This window comes from Mastomys coucha, unplaced genomic scaffold (assembly GCF_008632895.1).
Source record: "Mastomys coucha isolate ucsf_1 unplaced genomic scaffold, UCSF_Mcou_1 pScaffold7, whole genome shotgun sequence".
Lineage (NCBI taxonomy): Eukaryota > Metazoa > Chordata > Mammalia > Rodentia > Muridae > Mastomys > Mastomys coucha.
The window spans coordinates 61442485-61462110 of NW_022196913.1; the positions used below are offsets into that span (position 1 = coordinate 61442485).

General features: G+C 47.4%; 1 protein-coding gene and 1 long non-coding RNA gene across 6 annotated transcripts in view; one reads left to right on the forward strand and one right to left on the reverse strand.

Moving 5' to 3' along the window:
• Positions 1–19626, reverse strand: part of Trpc7 (transient receptor potential cation channel subfamily C member 7) — a 127000-nt gene that overhangs the window by 28942 nt on the left and 78432 nt on the right. For all 4 annotated transcript variants that reach the window (XM_031358881.1, XM_031358880.1, XM_031358879.1 and 1 more), the window contains 2 exons: positions 9259–9492; positions 3227–3491 (listed from right to left, as the gene is read on the reverse strand). In XM_031358881.1, the coding sequence (XP_031214741.1) occupies positions 3227–3491; positions 9259–9492 (499 nt within the window). The remainder of the gene's footprint in view (positions 1–3226; positions 3492–9258; positions 9493–19626) is intronic.
• On the forward strand, positions 9187–19343 carry LOC116082073. Of its 2 annotated transcripts, none has more exons than XR_004115157.1 (5): positions 9187–9417; positions 10743–10914; positions 12695–12833; positions 14737–14981; positions 19150–19343. It is a non-coding gene; the product is annotated as an uncharacterized LOC116082073 (long non-coding RNA). The 2 variants fall into 2 exon arrangements; XR_004115156.1 differs by having other exon boundaries at positions 14737–14817.

Genomic DNA, 19626 nt, shown 5'->3' on the forward strand with positions numbered 1-19626 from the left:
GGGAGGAGGAGGGGGAGGGGGAGGAGGAAGAGGTCCTTTCTGGGCTGTGTCTGCTCTGTCCCTTTCTCCTTGTCCCCACACTAGAAGGTCTGGGTGGTTTGATATCTGATATCTCTGGTGCCTGGCCCATGGGAGCAGATGTGTGAGGCTGGAAACCACAGGAGCCTTTCCTTCTTGGCCGACATCTTCCCCACAGCTGTCGACGATGTGGTCCCTGCTGACTGGACGCCTTTAGGTCCTGGCCTGCTGTCCCTCTGTCCTGCCAACCCTCTACAGACACATCCCCAGCCCAGTCAGAGCAAATTCGCTTTTGGGTGTCAGGTTTATTCCATTCCTTCAACAGGTGTTGGAGAAATAAAAAGGGGTCCGATTGATGACACAATGAGCTGTAGCCAGTCGGTAAGCCAGGCCACTGTCCAGGGAGGGTGCTACAGCACCTGCTCAGTCACTGCACTCATCGCCATCACTGCCAGTGCTGGAGGCTTATGCACTGCGTGGCTCTTCCTTCTTTGTGGAGCCTAACAACAGTCCTGTGAGGCTGGTCTTCCTCCTCCTATTTCTGTCAGAGAAGCAGCAATTCAGGGCCAGGGGATTTCATGCCCGAGGCTGCACCGTGAGTCCCAGCTAAGATTGGATAGAAATCCAATCTGACCCCTGAGGTGCTGCTGCCTCCACCCAGCCTGCAGCCCTTAGGCTTCCCTTCTTCCTCAGCACTGGGCCTGGCACCTGCTCTCTGTAGACGTTTCCCACCTGTAAGTCAACAGCATGCGGGGCTGCCCACTGAGCAGGCAGTGCCACTCCAGCTCTGAGGTAAGTGGTGTGGAGGTCAAACCACTTTGTTCTTAGATAGCATATCTCCTCTTGATGAGTGATTTCTCCAGAAGCAGAGCCATCTGAGGCCTCGTGACAGCGGGGACCACCCAGGGGACCAGTCAGTCATCTGAAGTGGCTGGAAAACTGAGATGCCATCTGTGGACATGTGTCAGGAGGTTCTTAGCCCTCTTGGTCTCAGCTGCTGCCCTGGGTGGGTGGACACTTGTCTCCCAGTCCCCCAAGATTCTGGCCAAAGCTTAGTGAAGAGCAGTTCTTGAACTGATAGGTCTGGAGAATGGCTGAGACCGGAGACACGGCACCAGGACGCTTTGCACAAAATACTCAGCTGTGGTGGAGGGCGAGGGTGCTTGTGAATAAAGTGGGCAGACCCCGTTCCCTCTTTATAGATGTGAACGGGAACTCCTGGACGGAAGCTTCTGTCAGCAGAGACAGATCGGCACTTAGGATTTCAGTTCTGTGCAAAGACTGGAATGCTGCTGGTCCAAAGGCTGGCTACCTTATCTTGGACTCGTTCTAGCCACCAAGAACAGCCATTCTTTGCCCATCTTTATATCAGGACTAACATCTTATGATAATAGAAAAAAAACCTTTCACTATCTTATTAACTTAGCAGCCCACTAGCCATTGCCAACCCAGAGGTTTAGACAGCATCCTAGCCTATAGAAAAGCTAACCCCATCTCACCGAACCTGCCTGCCCCCCTCTCTGATGTACCCACACCAATATATCTTAAACTTGTTTTGATCTTTCTGCGAAACTATACAATGCCATGAAACTGCTTCCATGCTGGAACACGGAATCTGGGGAAACCGAAGCCTGTGCTTCTCTGCCATGGACACTGAAAATGGCTCCGCAAATCTATCTCTTAGTCCCTTTAAGATGAGGACTGTTTTTTTTTTTTTTTTTTTTTTTTTTTTTTTTTTTTTTTTTTGTTGACACCGATGGGGACACACGGCCTCGGATATATCCGATGATCCGAGGCCATCAGCCTCTAATGGCCATCATCCAGTGATGCCTGACAGGGTGTAGACTCTGCCATATCCGTTAACTAGATCCAGCTCAGTGCTCCCGGTGGCCTCTGGGAGAAGTTTTGGATCTTTTGCACACAGGCTGTATGTGATCCGTGCCTTTCTTCTTGGGCTGTGGAGTGGGGTGTGGCACACCATTGTGCTACCCTGCCTCTGGCTGCAGAGGCCCATGAAGCTGCAGCACCTGCTTTGTGCTCAGCCAGGTGTGGACCGCACTCAGCCCCTGAGCTTCCTTAGATTCTAGGGGAGGTAGTGACTGACTGAGGAGACAGCAGATGGGAGAGGACTGACTGATCACTTAGTTCTCTTTGTCTTTCCAATAGGCTACTCTGAGATGGTATGTTTCCATCTTGTTTCCTTGGAGAAGTCTGTTGTGCGCAGGGTGCACGCCTGGTAGCAGCCTCTGTTCGCCTTCCTCGTCCCTCTTTTCCCTCTCAGCCTGCTTACTTCCTCCTCCCCCAATCTCTCTTCCCCTGGATTATAGCTCTCTGGACCTAATAGCATGCATGTCGGCGTGCGGGGTTTGGCAGGTTCTGTCCCTAGGTAATATAGAGGAAGTGTATTGCTGTAATAATCATAATGGCAACCCCTCTTTCTTGTTTATTTTCTGGGTCACCCAATCCCGCACTATTGTCATGATGCAGGCATTGCCATTATTACCCCTATATGGTGGTTTGAATGAGAAATGTCCCTCAGAGGCTCAACTGGTCCCCAGTTGGTGGCATTGTGTGAGGTGGCACTGTAGCCTTGCTGAAGGAAGTATATCACCGGGGGTGGGCTTTGAGAGTCCACAGGCCCACCCTATCTCCAATTTTTTCTTTCTTCACTTTGTTCGTGGCTGGAGACATGATCTCTTAGTTTACTGATCCATCTGCCTGAGACCATGTTTCTCCTGCCATTATGGATGCCCCTCCAACTTGAAACTGTAAATCCAAATAAACTCATTGATCCTGCCTTCATTTGTTCTTCTTCATGGTAGTTTATCATAGTAACAGAAAAGCAACGGAGCCATACCCATTTTAAAAAGAAGAAATGGCTGGGTATGGGTGACTTATGTTTTTAATGTCAGTACCCAGGAGGCAGAGGCAGGTAGAGCTCTATGAGTTCAAGACTAACCTCATCTACATCGTCAGTTGCCAGCCAGCCTGAGCTGGCTGAGTAGCAGAGTGAGAATTTGAGTCCTTTGTTCTTCTAATTTCAGAACCTAAGCCTTAAAACACTGAGAGCAAAACTCACACCAACCTCAAGGAAACCTGAGTTCCGCAAGGAACTGTCTGCAAGAGGCCCCTCCCCACACCCTGGGATTCCTGGGACGCCCAGAGAAGGCCTCTGGGAGGGAAGATGCTGCGGTACTCAGGTACTCACGTTGTAAATGCTGGGTTGTACTTTGCACCTCGGTAGTAGGAGTACAGGTTGAACATTCCGATCATGAAGGCCACAAATACCATGATAAAGATGACCATGAACTTGAAGATATCTTTCACAGTTCTTCCCAGGGAGATCTGCAAGGGCCCGAAGCTCTCATTGGCTGGAAGGATGTAGGCGATCCGGGAGAAGCTGAGGACAACCGCGATGGCATACAGCCCTTCCGAGATGATCTGGGGGTCTGAAGGCCACCACTTGTCCCTGGCTGAAAGGAAAGAATCTACGTTACTTGCTGGGGGACGGGGGGTCTGCTCTGGAAGAGCACCCAGTTAGGAGTCTTTAAAGACTTGTTTTTATTTATTTTATGTCTGCATGTGTGGGGGGACCCAAGAAGGGTAGTGGGGCCTCAGAAGCCTTCAAGCTGGAGTTTCAGGTGGTGGGGAGCCATCTGAAGAGGTAAATAGAAGTTGAACTCTGGTCCTTTTGCAAAACAATTGCTCTGTACTGCTGAGCCATCTCTCCACCTGTTAGGCACCAGTAGCATTCTTTGTTGTCCTCTCTGCCCTTAGGCAATCTCAGCACACAAGACACCATTCTTTCGGAATGAGCAATCTCACCTGCCTGGAACTTTATTTCAGACCTGACTCATTCCCAATCATCCTTCGAGATTCAGTTACGGAATAATCTCTTTCCAGAAGCTGCCCATAAGTCCAGCAGTCTGGGTGGGGCTCGTGGTCTCCTGTGAGCTCCCGTGGTGTCCCATGCATATCCGTTATGACAAATGCTGCAGGAATCAGAACTGGCTTTCCTGAACCACGCTGTCCCTGTGTGTGATCATGGCAGACAGTCTCATCAGCCTAAAGGGGCTTCGACCTTTAAGCCACACGTGCAAAGAGCTCGGGGCAGGGTCTGTAAGGAGCAGAGATAAATGCCTGTGAAGTGACTGAACGGACGTCTAACCACATGCTCAGGTAGCTACAAGCCAGAACAAAGCAGCTTCCGGGACCAGGAATCTGAAGGGTTTGCCTGTGAACACAATCTTGCTCTCTGCCCGTCCCCCTCACCCCAAAAGTGCCTGCTGGCAGCCTTTCTCACTGACGGACCTAGAGTCTCAAAGGGGGTGACCAGTCAAACAGGCTTGCCACACACTACTAGAGGGACAATGCTGGTGTTTATTGGTGAGTCCTGGGGCCTGAGGTGCCTTACAAGCCCCAGTATAGCTCAGTGAGCCTCCACTGGGGCCCTACCGCAGGCCTAATATCTAAGGGACAGCGCTCAGCCTGGCTCCTACGTGTCAGGACAGATAGCAAGTCTCAGGCAAGGGCAGCACCTCCCTTCCGGACAGTGTCTGCCTCTCACAGTGCCTGGGTATATTGCCCCAGACTGCACGACATGGTAAAAACTGCCCTGCTGACAAAGCTAACAGCATCCCTGTTGAGAACTGCTGAACGAAGCTTAAATGAGAAACATTGAGAAACTTAAATTAGCCCTCACACTAAATTAGCTGTGATTTTCACAACAGCCCCGTAGAGCAGACATTACTGTTGCCATTTTAAAGATTGGATTTGGGGGTATGGGGCCCTTTTCTGAGCCAGTAAGTGCAAATAGAGAGCATATTACATGGCAATTCTCGGCACCCCACGGGAGATGGAGGGGGGGGGAAGGAACTTTATGCTTTATTTTCAAAGCTAGGCTCTGTTAAATTAATTATAATAGAAACCTTTAGTAAGGGGAGCTGTGCTGACAGTTTAATGTAGCGCATTCCAAATTACATTTGGAATACAATAATGCAGACTCTTGAGTTTTTACCAAAGTCAGAATTCAGAAGCCTAGGAAAGTCAAAGTATGTGTTTTCTAAAATACCTGCTGCCCTCTATGGATAAATAACACATACATTCCACATAAAATCAGAAGTGACTTCTTCTATTAAACAGGCACTAAAATGAATTCCTTTATTAAATGTCATCTTCAATTTGCCACCTTCAACCTCAGCTGTAACAGTAAAAACTGCTCCTAGGTAGCTGCAGTTTCTAGGAACTACGTTCCTGTAGGCTGAGGCTGGACTTCCGGTGCAGACGATTCTGCCTGAATGGGCTTGTCACAGCAGTAGCACTGGGTGGGCATAAAATAAACGGTACCGCGTGATTCACACAAAGGGACGTTCATCTTGGAGCTGTTACCATCAGAAAAAAAGTCTTTTTTACAACCTGAAACCTCCCTTTTACTTTTTTGATACTGAAATGGTTGGAAGGCTCGCCGACAAGCTCGCCACAAGAGGGCGCTCGGCCCCCATAGCTGGAGCACATGCGCGCAGCAAGAGCTCCGGGACGTTTCCAAGGGCCCAAGGTGAACCAGAAAAGGCAAGGTCAATAAAGTGCTGTGGGCTGAGCTGGGACCTAATACAACTCACAGGGGAATAGAAGTCAGCACGGGGACAATACTGCAGCCTGTATCGTGGCATTAAGAAGAGTGTGTCCATCTTTCCTTGAGGCACTGAAGCAGCATAGACCGGAAAACGTATCCGATTCAAGAAAAACCTGCATTTGTTAACCAGCAAATGCTGGAAGCAGGGGCCAGGAGGCAGTGGCTTTAACAGGCGCTTGCTTGTCTTTCCCCACATTTGCATTATGTGGACCGTTAAAGGTCATAGCTGCACCCCATCATTCTGTGGTTAGAAGGGACATTTGTTTTTCATCTACCAGGAGGGACTTTTGACATTCAAACCCTTTAAAATATGTGCCAGTAATTAATACTTAAACTACCTTTTATCACCGTCACCTCCACCCCTTACCCTCAACCCCCCACCACCTCTACCCCTACCTCCATCCCCCTACCCTTAACCCCTGCCTCACTCCACCTCTACAACTCCTTCTCCACTCCCACCTCCACCCGTATCCCCACCAGCCTCCACATCCCACCTCTCCTCCACCACTACCTCCACTACCACCTCCACCCCCACTCCCCAAATCCCCAAGCTTCCTCCCCAACCCTCCCATCCCCCAATTCCCAAGGGCTACTCCCACCCCCCTCCATAGTACCTCACCCTGTTATCATTCTCTTTAACAACACGGAGTACAATGATTGAGATTTTTTTTAAAAAGAGGTAGTATTGATAACAACTGTTATAGTGAGCTTTTACTATGATAATGAATAATGCAAACATCTTCAATCTGCATCATTTTTATTTAACCCAAAACAAACCTTTTGACTTAGGAGTTTTTAATCCTTATCTTACACGTGAAAAGTGGAGACACAAAAGTTAAAAAAAAAAATAGAAAGTAATCGATGGAGCTAGACTTGACTCCATCTCTCTCTCTAATTTTAAAGCTCTGGGACAAAATTAGCTAACAGGGGGCTGGAAAGATGGCTTGGTGGTTAAGAGCCCTGCTCTTCCAGAGGACCCAGGTTCAATTCCTAACATTCACATGATGGCTCAGAACCTCTGCTAGCACCAGGTAAGCATGTGGGTGCACAGACATACATGTATGTAAAACATCCATACACAAAAATAAAAAAATACAGGCTATGATTTTCAATTAATTGAAGGCCAGGATTTTCTCTTATAAGAAATAATATTGTGCGTCTGGTAACATCATAAGAACCCTACTGAGGTAGGCTAGAGAGACAGATGAAGGAAGACAGAAAAAAGATAAAGGGAGGTAAAAGAACCCCTCACTGTGGGATCTAGTTAAAATCTGAGTCAAGAGATCCAGCACAATTAACACAGGAGGTATGCCAACATACGGCCAAGTACCCGGGATCTGATAGAAGAGATTGTGGGGTACGGTCTTGACTCATTGGTACATCAAAGACCTCCTGGACTTCTAGATCACTGTGAGTGCTGGCACTAAGATCAACATTAATCAATGGGACCACACAAAGCTGAAAAGCTTCTGTAAGGTAAAGGACACTGTCATTTGGTCAAAGCAGGAAACTACAGAGTGGGAAAATATCTTTACCAACTATGAATCTGATGGAAGGTTGATATCTATAATATATAAAGAACTATAAACAACTGGACATTAAGAAAGCAATTATCCCAGTTAAAAATGGGGTACCCAACTATGTGGGGAGTTCTCAAAATAAGAAACACAAATGGCTGGGGAACCTAAAGAAACAGCCAATGCCCTTTTCATCAGGGAAATGCAAATCAGAACTTCTTCGAGATTCCCATCTCACACCTGTCAGAATGGCCCAAATCAACAAAACGAATGAGCCCCAGCCCCCACCTCAGGAGCTATGGACAGTTGATGGCTTCTGTGAGGGAGAGTCCATTTTCTTCATAGATATGGCTCCCAGTGGGTTGACCATGTTCCAGTGGATGCCCCTCCCACCCCCAGGAATAATAAATACATGGGCAGCACAAACTAGAGTATGTGGGTTAATTTGTTAAAAAAGCAAAGGACACAAACTTGGGGTGAGGTCTGGGGAGATAGGAGTGGGTCTGAGAGGAGTTAGAGGAGGTAGGAGTGGGTCTGAGAGGAGTTAGAGGGGAGGCTTGGCGCGAATCTGATCAGAAGACATTGTTAAAATTCTCAAGGAATGCCAGGCTGTGGTGGCGCACGCCTTTGATCCCAGCACTTGGGAGGCAGAGGCAGGTGGATTTCTGAGTTCGAGGCCAGCCTGGTCTACAGAGTGAGTTCCAGGACAGCCAGGGCTACACAGAAAAAACCTGTCTTGAAAAACCAAAAAAACAAAACAAAAAAAAACTCTCAAAGAATTAGTATTTTAAAAATTAGCCTCAGAGGCTGCCTGTATTCTTTCTAAACAAACGCATTTCTAAACAATCAGTGCTCCAACAGCAATGACGCGTGGGGGCGGGCCTCTGGGTACAGCCTTGCCTCTTTACAAAGTACAAACCAGAACATTTCCAGGATTCTCACAAACAAGACCCTAAAATTATAGTGGAAAAGACACTTTAATTCCATTATACAACTCGTTGTGACCTATAGTTTACTTCAGCCACTGTCATTCCTCCCACACATCCTGGGAGCCAGCCTGTGACCTCCTTCATGCTCATTAGCATAACAAATACAACTGCAGAAGCCTCCAAGATTGTGTGCCTCACATGTATACACACACAGGGCTTGTGCGCGCGCACACACACACACACACACACACCAGCTACTGTAAAGAAAAACTACTCTTTTAAGAACCTCACACCCACACTTGGGTGCATGATATTTTTTCCCTAAATATCTTTCCCTTGATGGCTATACCCAAAATAATATCATAATCTCTTTTTAAAAAATTTGTTATTTAGCATATTAGTTGTGTATGACAACGGGCTCATCCTGGTGTTTTATGCACATATATGGGCTTTGATCATGATCACCATGTTATCCTGTCTTGCTCTCCTTCCAAACCAGCCCCTCTCCTGCTTTCAAGGACTTTTGCGGGGAGGCTGATCCGAGGAGCTTAATTAGGGTTGCTTACAAAAACCTCTTCTTCATGAACTCCAACGCTCATTCATAATAGCTCATTCCAAAATTATTTTCTGCAGGGCAGTCAAGAATCCCACTGTCACCTAAGTAGACGTCTCGGTAGACCTCAGACTTCTTGGAGGCAGCAGCCTTAAGTTGTGTTACCAGCTTCCATGAAACCCGTTTCAAACTTGTATGTTCAATGTACTGATGTCTCTTTTCAGAACCTGTCTCACCGTGAGAAAGAATGTTGAACTAAATCAGAAGTTACCTTTGTGTGGAATACAGGATTCAGTGTGGAGGGAAAACTTCAGTATATATATATATATATATATATATATATATATATGTATGTATATATATATATATATATATATATATTCCCCACGTCGTGGGGTGGGGTTCTTTAAAAACAAAACCAAAAAATCTACATAAACGTTCCAAGAACCTCCCCGAAACAAACCCATCCTTCCAAACACTAAACATCCATTTCTGAGTCGCGGACGAATTCTACATTCTGTAAGCGTGCTAGGCACAGCTGTGGGGTCTGCCCTGCCAGGTTCCAAAGCCCAGGTCCTGGGACCAGGCTAAGCGCCCCCTGTAACTCACCGTAGGTGAAGTAGGCCACTTCCGGTGGAAGCGAGACGTTGTGCAGCGTTCCATCCTGCACGTACTGGTCCACGTACAGCTGGGCCTCACTGGCCTTGAGGAAGGCCATGAACCTCGCGGTGAAGGAGGCCACGAAGATGGACAGCATGCCGAAATCCAGTAGGTTCCACAGGTGCAGCACGTACTCCCGCGGCCCCTCCTCCCAGATTTCCTTGCATTCCGACCAGATCATTCCTGTGGGAGAAGGCCAGGCCCAGCTTTCAGTTACCTTGGCAGATGCCATGGGAACTAGGTAGAAACAGAAATATCATCCCTGTGGGGGATGGCTATAGACAGACAGACGGAAACACCTTCAAAAACACACTCGTGGATTTTTGTCCCCGACCTTATGAGGTAAACCATCTCTGAAAGTGAGGAGAGGGTTCCTGCCCATGGACGGACTGTGGAGACAGAACGTGGGAGATAAGGCTGCAGAACTCACATACTTTAATATGGAGTTAGTTAGGAAGGAAGGGAATTGAGGTTGCAGAATTTCTGAAGGTCTCACATGTGATCTAGAATTGGGTTCCCCTAAATTAAAGGTTTTCTCTTTCTGTGGTTGATTCAGAGAGTTTAAGCATAGGGTTATTGGATTTCCTCCACTGTTCCTTTAAATAATGAATTGGATTTTAAAGAGATACATCCCTGTTGTTACATAGTGAGCAATGTAGAAATAGAGGTACACAATTGAAATGTTATAGGTTCCTCCCAGACATCCTTGGAAGATGGCCTAGGGAGTGGTTCTCAACCTTCCTAGTGCTGTGACCCATGTACATAGTTCTTCTGTTGTGGAGGCCCCACAACTATAAAGTTATTTTTGTTACTTCATAACTCTTATGGATCTTGGTATAAATATCTGTGTTTTCAGATGGTCTTGGGTCATGCATGACTCACAGGTTGAGAACCACTGACCTAGGCTAGTTCTTTGGTGTGTAGACTTCTAGACTTGTCCCTGTCGAGTACTGGGGCCACCTTGGAAATGTTCACAGTATTTACACCTTCTGCTTTTAATGTTAAGAGTCTTAAAGTGACATTCCCACCATGCAGAGAGACTGCAGCTGGGGAATGTTCTGCCAGTGCCAGAAAGGTCACATACCCCAAGCTGCCACCCCTTCCCTCCCATTGTCACTTCCTCCCATTGCCTAGTACTCCTGGCATTCCTGACTCCTCTGACAAGAAGAGGTCATCCTTTGAAGGACTCTGAGTTACAGAGTGCACTTTCAAATGTCAACTCTTTTACCTGAGCAGCTACACAGGTCACAAGGTATTGATTCACTTCTGTCTTGACACCCTCGGTGTGTGTGCGCATAATAACCCTAAGGTGGAGTGCCACACCAGAGGTACAGCGCCCCCTCCCCACCCCACCCCCGTGGCTGTGTCTCTCACCCAACCGCCGCCACCCAACTGTACACTAAGTCCACTAACAGGCTCATATTATAAAACAGGCTTCTTCTGAGGATTCAGCTGCTGAAAAAGCCTAGAGTCAAAGATGCTGCTGCCAGTGGTCATTGGTGGTGGCTCTGTCGTCCAGAGGGAGGCTGCCTGGGTCTCAGGGCTGCAGCACATGACAGTGAGGAGCTGATTGTCTTCAGGCTTCGGGACTCTGCCCAAGGACTGGTAGGATCAACATTTGGTGGTGGAAAAAGCCCTTCAAATAAAAGGATTGAAATATTTTTCCAAGGCAAAAAGTAGTTTGAGAGCAACCGTCTGTAGAAGAGTCATATCTTTGTTTGCTGATTATTAAATTGAAGTTCCCACAGCGAGAAGTGTCCCCAACCCCTGCAGGTCTGTCTAAAGGACTTCTCACAGCCCTTGCATGTTTTTTTCTAAACAAAGCATATGTCTCGTGCATACCCTAACAGACTTTGTTCAGTAATTCAGTGCGCCATAGGTCTCTTAACGCCAGAATAGACTTTTATTTGCCTATTTAAAAGTCTTATTAGAAAACCCATCACAGTGGGGGCTGGCGAGATGGCTTAGTGGGTAAGAGCACTGTCTGCTCTTCCACCTGAGTTCAAATCCCAGCAACCACATGGTGGCTCACAGCCACCCATAATGAGATCTGATGCCCTCTTCTGGTGTGTCTGGAGACAGCTACTGTGTACTTATATATAATAATAAATAAACCTTTGGACCCAAGCGAGCAGAGCTGACCAGAGCCAGCAGGGCCAACCGGAGTGAGCAGAGGTCCTAAAAATTCAATTCCCAACAACCACATGAAGGCTCACAACCATCTGTTCAGCTACAGTGTACTTATATACATAAAATAAATAAATAAATCTTTAAAAAAAAAAAAAAGAAAGAAAACCCATCACAGGCTAGGGGAAAAAACATGGATTATTTATTTTTACTTTCTCTTCCCCTAGATTAAAATTACCAGTGCCCCAGTAGATGGGGGCTAATCAGTTTTAATTTGGCTAACAGTGGGCTCAGGTTCTAGGCTAACCATTCATTGGTGGTGGGATATGGGATTTTGATTGCATTTGGGAGGAACTTCCAAAAGCTCTATGAAACTGAAATGGAAATTATTTTCACTAGACACTGAAAATTATTCCACAGTCAGATGTTCTTGTCAGTCTTCCTAGATTTGAATATTAATCACAGAGGTTAATTTAAATCATTCCAAGGCCATAAGTAAAAGTAACATGGGGTGAGGGTTGGAGCATCTGGAATGCCCGATGAAAACAGGAGCGAGTGAAATGAAGTACTTGAGGGAGGGAAACCGGGCCTCCTGCTTCCCAGACTCTAGGGAGCACATGGGATTATATTGGAGCTGAGCCCCAGATCTTTCACCCAGTATATTATCAGAAATGTTTAGAGCTCAGGGGCCCAAGGGGGTAAAGGATGCTTGGTGCTTGAGATTCCTCCAGGCCAAGTTCCCATTACTCACAGATACCTGGAGCTCAGAGAACAAGGTCACTGATAATTAAGAATGGTGCTTCTCAGAGAAGAAGGCGAGGGCACGCCAAGAAGCCTCAGAGGCCATCAGTATCTTGATGGACGTAATGTCTGAGTCATGCCTGTGGTCTGTGGAGAGGGGCTTGACAGAGGGAAAGGCACTGGCTCCCTTCCGGCCTCTCACAAGGGCTTCCCTTCAAGGTGTTCCAAGACAGAGCTGTGTACATTTCTTAAACAGTCTGAGGCTCCTTATACTCTAACCCAGGGTCTCACATTGCCTATTCCCTTAAGTTACTTTCTCAGCACTGGGTCAGCACAGGGTGTTCCGTGAACTCATAGGAAGGAAAATACACTGAGAAGCTCTCTGTCCACCCCTAAGACCCAGACGCTGTCTCAGGGCTAGCATCTCCGAGGTTTATTTGCTTGACAGGCAGAAGGATGATATGAATAATTTACCAAGAATTCATCTGTCTCTTTATCCCCTGACTTCTGATTGCAGCAGCCAGTTGTCCAGTTTCTTCTAGGTGCCCAGCCCTGGGCTAAGCATCGTATGGATACCACCTGATTCTTCATAACATCCTAATTGAGAGCTACTGTAATGATCCCTATTTTGAAGATGAAACTCATGTACAAAGTCGGTAAGTCAATTGTCCAAAGGCATACAAGCAGTCCAGGCTTCTGCGGGCTCTCTGCTGTCTACTGGGCCGTTGAGTGTGGAGTCTGAGTCTGTGGTAGATTGCCTGCATTAGGACAGGCCTAAGCTGTTTAGTCAGAAACCATCCACTGACCAGATGTTGAGGTCCAGGCACCAAACTGGGGCTAAAACATCCATGATGATGCTAGCTATAGATATCCATTTGCCTCTTGGCAGTACAGCTAACTCTGATTATGGAGACAGGGATAAAGGGTCCATACCACAGACATAGGACCAAGCAGAGTGCCCGCTGTGTATTTGTAGACTCAGGAAAGGTGAATTTATGGAAGGAATGAGAAATTAGCCAGGTGTAGGGGGAAGGGTGTTCCAGGTAGTGGCCATGGGAATGTGGGAGAAAAGGTCAGTCTAGGGTAATGGTTCTCAACCTTCCTAATGCTGTGACCCTTTAATACAGTTCTTCATATTGTGGTGACCCCCATCATAAAATTATTTTCATTGCTACTTCATAACTTAATTTTGCTACTCTTATGAATCATAATTGTCTTAGTTAGGGTTTTACTGCTATGAGCAGACACCATGACCAAAGCAACTCTTAGAAGGACAGCATTTAATTGGGGCTGGCTTACAGGTTCAGAGGTTCAGTATCATCAAGGTGGGAGCATGGCAGCATCCAGGCAGGCATGGTGCAGGAGGGAGCTGAGTGCTCTACATCTTCATCTGAAGGCTGCTAGTGGGAGACTGACTTCCAGGCAGCTAGGATGAGGGTCTTAAAGCCCACATCCACAGTGACATACCTACTCCATTGAGGCCACACCAACTAATCATGCCACTCCCTGAACCAAGTATATTCAAACCACCATGGATGATGTGTTTGGACTCTCTGGCTAAATACCCAAAGCCTCCATTAAAAGAGTGAATTTGTTAAGAACCAGGAAGAAGTTTACGGATGCAGGACTGTATGGTTTTCCCTCTTGACTATCTGGAGGTGTGATTCCAGAGCTCAGACTCAGCCTTGCCCTCGGCGATTATAATCCTGGTAGGTTGTGGTGAGGAAGCTGGTGTGGGAACTGAAAGCCAACCGGGAGAGAGCAGGTGGCGAGAGGGACAAGCCAGCATGGTTTCCGGACAGGCAGTGCCCGGCTCTTCCTCTTTATGGTATTTGCATATATGTGGTGCTGTCCTGGTGCTTGCACCTCATCCCATCAGTGGGAATTTCCATGCTTCTTGCAAGCATGGGAGAAAACAGCAGCAGACTGGAGCACTGCCTCAGCCAGTGAGTGCCAAGCCTGGCCACTGGTTCTGTCCCCAGAACCTACACAGTAAGAGGAAAGAAGAGACTCTGGCAAGTTGCCCTCTGACTTTCACATGTGTGCATGTCTATCCCACCATGGAATAATGAGTAACAACTGTAATGAAAAAACTTTTAAAAAGAAAGAAAAAGAAAAAACACCAACCAGTGCGAGGTTCTTCTGAGACTAGGGAGAGCAAGTCTTCCACAAAAAGGTTCCTAGATGGGGGATCCCCGCATTCGGAGAGTCTTCTGGACTTAATGGCTGTCTGGAACACCGCAGTTCTCTGAGGGGCATCTCTAGAGATGTTCTTTCAGTTGACTATCGTCCAGGCTTCTCAGCTACCCCGGAGTCGCTGCTTTAATGCCAAGCCAGGCGACAGCTGTTGACTGTCCTCCGGCTGGGCTGTGGCTCACGGCAAAGGCTTCCTTCAGCAGCTCCATAGATGGCATGCCTTTCCAGGAAGTTTGCCCCTCCTTCTCAGGTGTGCCCTCCATGCTGTGTTCTCTTGGGTGCTAGTCTCTCTCTCTGATGCCGTCTCCTTAGTTTCCGTGGCGTTGATTCCCCCTGCGGGAACTTTCTTGTATTTTGCGATAGCTTGGTGAAACATTCGGAGAGACAGAGGATGCCCTTCAGACTCTGACTGTCCCACGGCGCATGCCCAGGAGGAGGAGTGCGGTAGGCAACTAAGGGTACTGCTATGATGTATGACCACCCACAGCGCATGCTGGGGAGGATACTATGCCCAGGAGGAGGACTGCGGTAGGCAACCAAGGGTACTGCTATGATGTATGACCACCGAATGAAATCACCGAGGAGACCAGATGGCCCCTGTGGAGAGCGTGAGTCAGTGACACATTCTCGTGGCTGCATAAACAGTCAGGCATATGGTCTGGTCAGTGCTCCATGTTAGGGAGAAAGAGAAGGGGCCAGGAGGAAGAGGACTCGGGCTTTGAAGTAGGTTGGTTTATAAAGGCCACATCTGAAGAAGACATTTGTGAGGCTGGGGGCTGGGAGTCTGAGTCTGTGGTAGATTGCTTGTCTAGTGCACGTGAGGCCCCGGGGTCCCTTCCCAGGATCTTTCTCACACAAAGACCTGAACAGAAATGGACACAAATGAGCAAGAACCACGTAGACCCCTGTAGGAAGAACAGCGCGGGAAAGAGCTCGGGGGCAGAAACCATCAAGGAGAACAGTGGAGGGAGGTGACGCAGTGAATGAGGTAGATGGTGGTGGCAGAGGGATCGGAGAGTTGAGGGCATCCTAGGCTGGTGTGATGTCACTAGCTGTCACTGTGAGGGAGATGGATAGCTATGAAAGTTTTGAGACCGTGACGAGAGGTGATTATGGGTTCAATGGATCACTCTCACTCCTGTGTTGAGGCATGGGAAGGGGGAGGGGAAGGGCGGAAGCAGGAGATCTGAACAGGACCCTTCACCTCTCAGTGGTAAGACCTCCATCCTGAGAGGAGCAGGCTGGGCTTGCTCAAGACCCCAAGGTTCTTTTTACCTCTCGAGCTGCATTTGCTAAGGAGGGAACGATGGCGGGTGCCCTTTTATAGCCAGCTGGCTCTGATACCACAGCTATGCTGGTGTGTCTCTGGACAGGAGATTTGCGCATCTGGTTAAAGGCTTTCTTAGCTCTGACAGGGGCAGAAGGCCAGGAACATCAGCAGGGGATAAGGCTACTTCGTGCACTTCCATGTTTGAGTGGCTTAGATGCTGGCTCTCAAGGCGTGAGACCACGAAGAACCAGGCTCAGATCTTTCAAAGTCATGACTTTTGCAATCATTAAAGAGCTCCAGCAGGTATTTAGGGCAAGGTTACACTAGTCATATTTACTGTTGCTTCCCTAGTGCCTGGTGAAGTACTACCTAATAAAAGGCCTAACATTTAGATGTATCTTTCAAGAAAAGGCAATGAAATAGAAAATACCAACCAACACCATCAACACACCTCCATCAGTGTATCAAGTACACCATTTACTTCACGCCCTCAATGTGACCTTGCCCCCTGTAACAGTGAATGACAGAGTGCCCATGGCTCAGGTCCCAGACATGAACACCAGATCTCATTCCTGCCATCTACTTAGGAGCTTTGCTTCTCGATGGCCAAACCTCAGGACTCAGCATTCTATGCTCCATGGGCAGCGCTCCCTGGCTCCTTCCTCTGGCTCGTGGCCCGCTACTCTTTGTGTCTTCCTTGGCTAGACAATGTTCATGTTCCCAAGCATTAGCCTTCTGTGCCCTGAGGCTGGATCCCTAGTTTATGAGAGTGATGGGATAATTTGCTTGAATATACTGCCGTGCTCAAATTTGTTTCTGACCCCACCCCTGCTTCTCCTCCAAGGTTCATATGCACACACTACTTACTACTTGACCTTTTCTCTCAAGTTTCTGATATACTCTGGTTCTCTCCAGATGGTAGAAATCTTTGTCCTTTGGAAAAAATTCTATAATATGTATCTGAAACTGGAGTCTTCATTTATCTCTCTTCTTCTCCTCCAAAACACCTCCCCCCACTCCCATGTTTCCCTTCCTAGTGAATGACTTCCTTTTAGACCACTTTGTAAGTTACTGTCCCCAACAGTTCTCTCTTCCTCACACGTCACATGTAATTCAGCAGTAGATATTGACTCTACCTGTTCTCACTAGCCACTTGATGTCCAACTTACTCTAGGGATGTTGGGACTGGCACCCTGCCTCTGCCCCTGTCCCACAGCCATCCCTTCTTAGCCCAGCACTCTTAGACACACTGAAGCCTTGTGACATAGCATCTATTAAAGCCTACAAAGCCTCTATCCAGCGGCCATCATCTGTTCTCTCCAAGGGGGAAGATCTCAGAAACAATTGTTTGGAACATGTCCAAGTTGCTACCAATTCTAGGCTCAGGGTATGCCACCCCTTCTGGCTAAAACGCTTTCAGACTACTACGGTAGGGGAGAAGATGCTGCCTGGATGCTCAGCTATTGTGGTCGAATCTGAAGACTGGAAGGGAGAGGGATGGGAGAGGGATCCACTTGCCTCTTACAGAAGGTTGATTACTGATTAGATGTAGGAAGACATAGAGGAATTATATCCTTTTACTCCCTCTGTCTCTCTCAGTCTGTCTCCCTTCTCCCCCTCTTTCACCCCCAGTCAGGCTCTTCCTCCATAGCCCAAGATGACTTCACATTGCTTCAGCTGCCATGATTACACGTGCGTGTGCTACTGTGGCCCCGCCTTTTTAGTTCTGATAAAGGTTTCTGTGTCTGCCTTAGAGAATGTGTCTTCATTTCTGTTCCCAGATTTTAAATAAGATGAAGAAGCATTTGCAGACATTAGAAAGAGGCACCACTGGAGCATGACCCCATATGCCAATAGGAAGGCTGGCATCCTTTCTGGAAGCCCATGGTCCATCTGCAGTGCTCCAGAGGGAGTCCAGAGCATAGCAGCAGGGTCACTGGCTGGAGGGGACGGTGTGATTCGATGTGCTATGACAGCCTCTGAGGGAAGGGTGCCATGCAAGCCTGAGAACAAACCCACAAGCACAGACACAAAAGGAACCAGGACTCTAGATGTTTAAGTCGGGTTCCTGGCTGAGTTCCAAGCCATGAGCACGTGGAGTGGAATTCCACATACAACAGCCAGAAAGCTCACCTTCGTGGGGAGACATTTGAGCTTTGACCACCCAGAACTGAAAGGTATTGTTGACACCCGGGGCTTCTAGTAAAGATCTCTGAATTGAGTTCTACAGCACAGAAATAAGCAGTTATGGTAAACTCAGCTCTCCAGAGGCCCGCTAGCAAAATTTGACAAATGACTCATGTGATACACAAATGCGCAATACCCAGTCAGCGTCAGGCCAGTCTTTAGAAGGAAGGCCATGCTGTGGTTTGAAGATGGGCTGTCCATACCAGAACAGGGGCTCAATGTGCCAGTGTTGGGAGGTTGGGTTCATCAGGGGCCAACTGGGTCATGGATGTGGGTTAGTGTTTTTCTCACATCAGTGGCTTCTTGGTCCTGTGGGGATTGGTGACCAGGTTATCATGAGGTGAAGTTGCCTCTGGGATCTTATTTCACATACTTGGCTTTGCCTTCCCACACTAAGGATTTGTGGTCAATCTTACCCAGTTTCCCATTTGTCCACCCTGTGTTATTTTGAAGCAAGGCAGGGATCATGAAATCACTCACTCGGCTTTATCCCCTACATTCCACCATGAGGTTCTTGTCAGACACAGCCGCCCTATCTTAGGCACCCCCCTCCACAGCCAAGAGCAAAATAATCCTGTTTGCTTTAGGGGTTGCCCAACCTTAGTTTTTCTGTTATAGCAAGAGAAATGGCTCAGGCAACAAAACCTGGATGCTCAACAACACAGTTTGTGAAGTACTCATCGACCGGTGTTGATAAATGTCAACTGCTAGGAGAAAGACTAATCAGGGGAAGTTACACAAAAGTGACAGAATTTAAAAAGCACCATAAATATAGACAATATATTCAAGGATTTATAGGGAAATGCAGGCACACTGAGGAAGGAAATGAGAGATATAAAGATATAAAAAGAATTGAGAAATATGAAAAGAATATAAATTTCACAAAGTGAGAAGTATATCTGAGATCAAAAAAGTTCCTGGGATGAAAAGAGTCCCAGGCATCCTGGGATGAAAAGATTCCCAGACATCCTGGGATGAAAAGATTCCCAGGCATCCTGGGGTGAAAAGATTCCCAGGCATCCTGGGGTGAAAAGATTCCCAGGCATCCTGGGGTGAAAAGATTCCCAGGTATGGCAGACAAACCCGTGAGAGGTGGGATCACAGGCATGGCAGACAAACCCGTGAGGGTGTGGGATCAAAAAGAAAAAGAAGAAAACAGACTATACTGTGTGGCGATATTCTCCATAGCCCTGACTAGGTCGCAACTCACTGTGTAGACCAGGCTGGCCTTGAACTCCCAGAGCCTCCAGAGTGCTGGGATTAAGGTGTGTACCACTCTATACCTGGAAATAATACAGGTTTTGTTTTTTTTTTAACAGATGAAAGTTTCATGATCCCAGACCTTGTTTCAAAATAACACGGAATGAAGGAAAAGGAGAAGGGGGCAGATTGGCCATGGATCCCTAATTATTCAAGATGAGAGACAGACATATGGATTCATTCTGCTCCTCTCTTGAGTTTTATATTTTTAAAAACTATCTGTAATAAACATTCCGCAAGTTTCTCCCCTCTAGTAAGAAAGCAAAGACTTTTTTTTTTCCTGTATTGAACAAGGCAAGAGAGAGGCCACTGTGAGTGAGTGGCTCTTGTCTTCAGATGAGCAAGTCCTGAAAACTCCACTCTGCTCTGATGGGTGGAAATCAAGTTGTGTAAATATTGAGAGCCACCATCTGGAGACACACCTGCCCCATTGTGTTAAGGCCCTGACACCTAGGAGTAGCTGTAAGAGGTGGAGACACACCTGCCCCATTGTGTTAAGGCCCTGACACCTAGGAGGAGCTGTAAGAGGTGGAGAC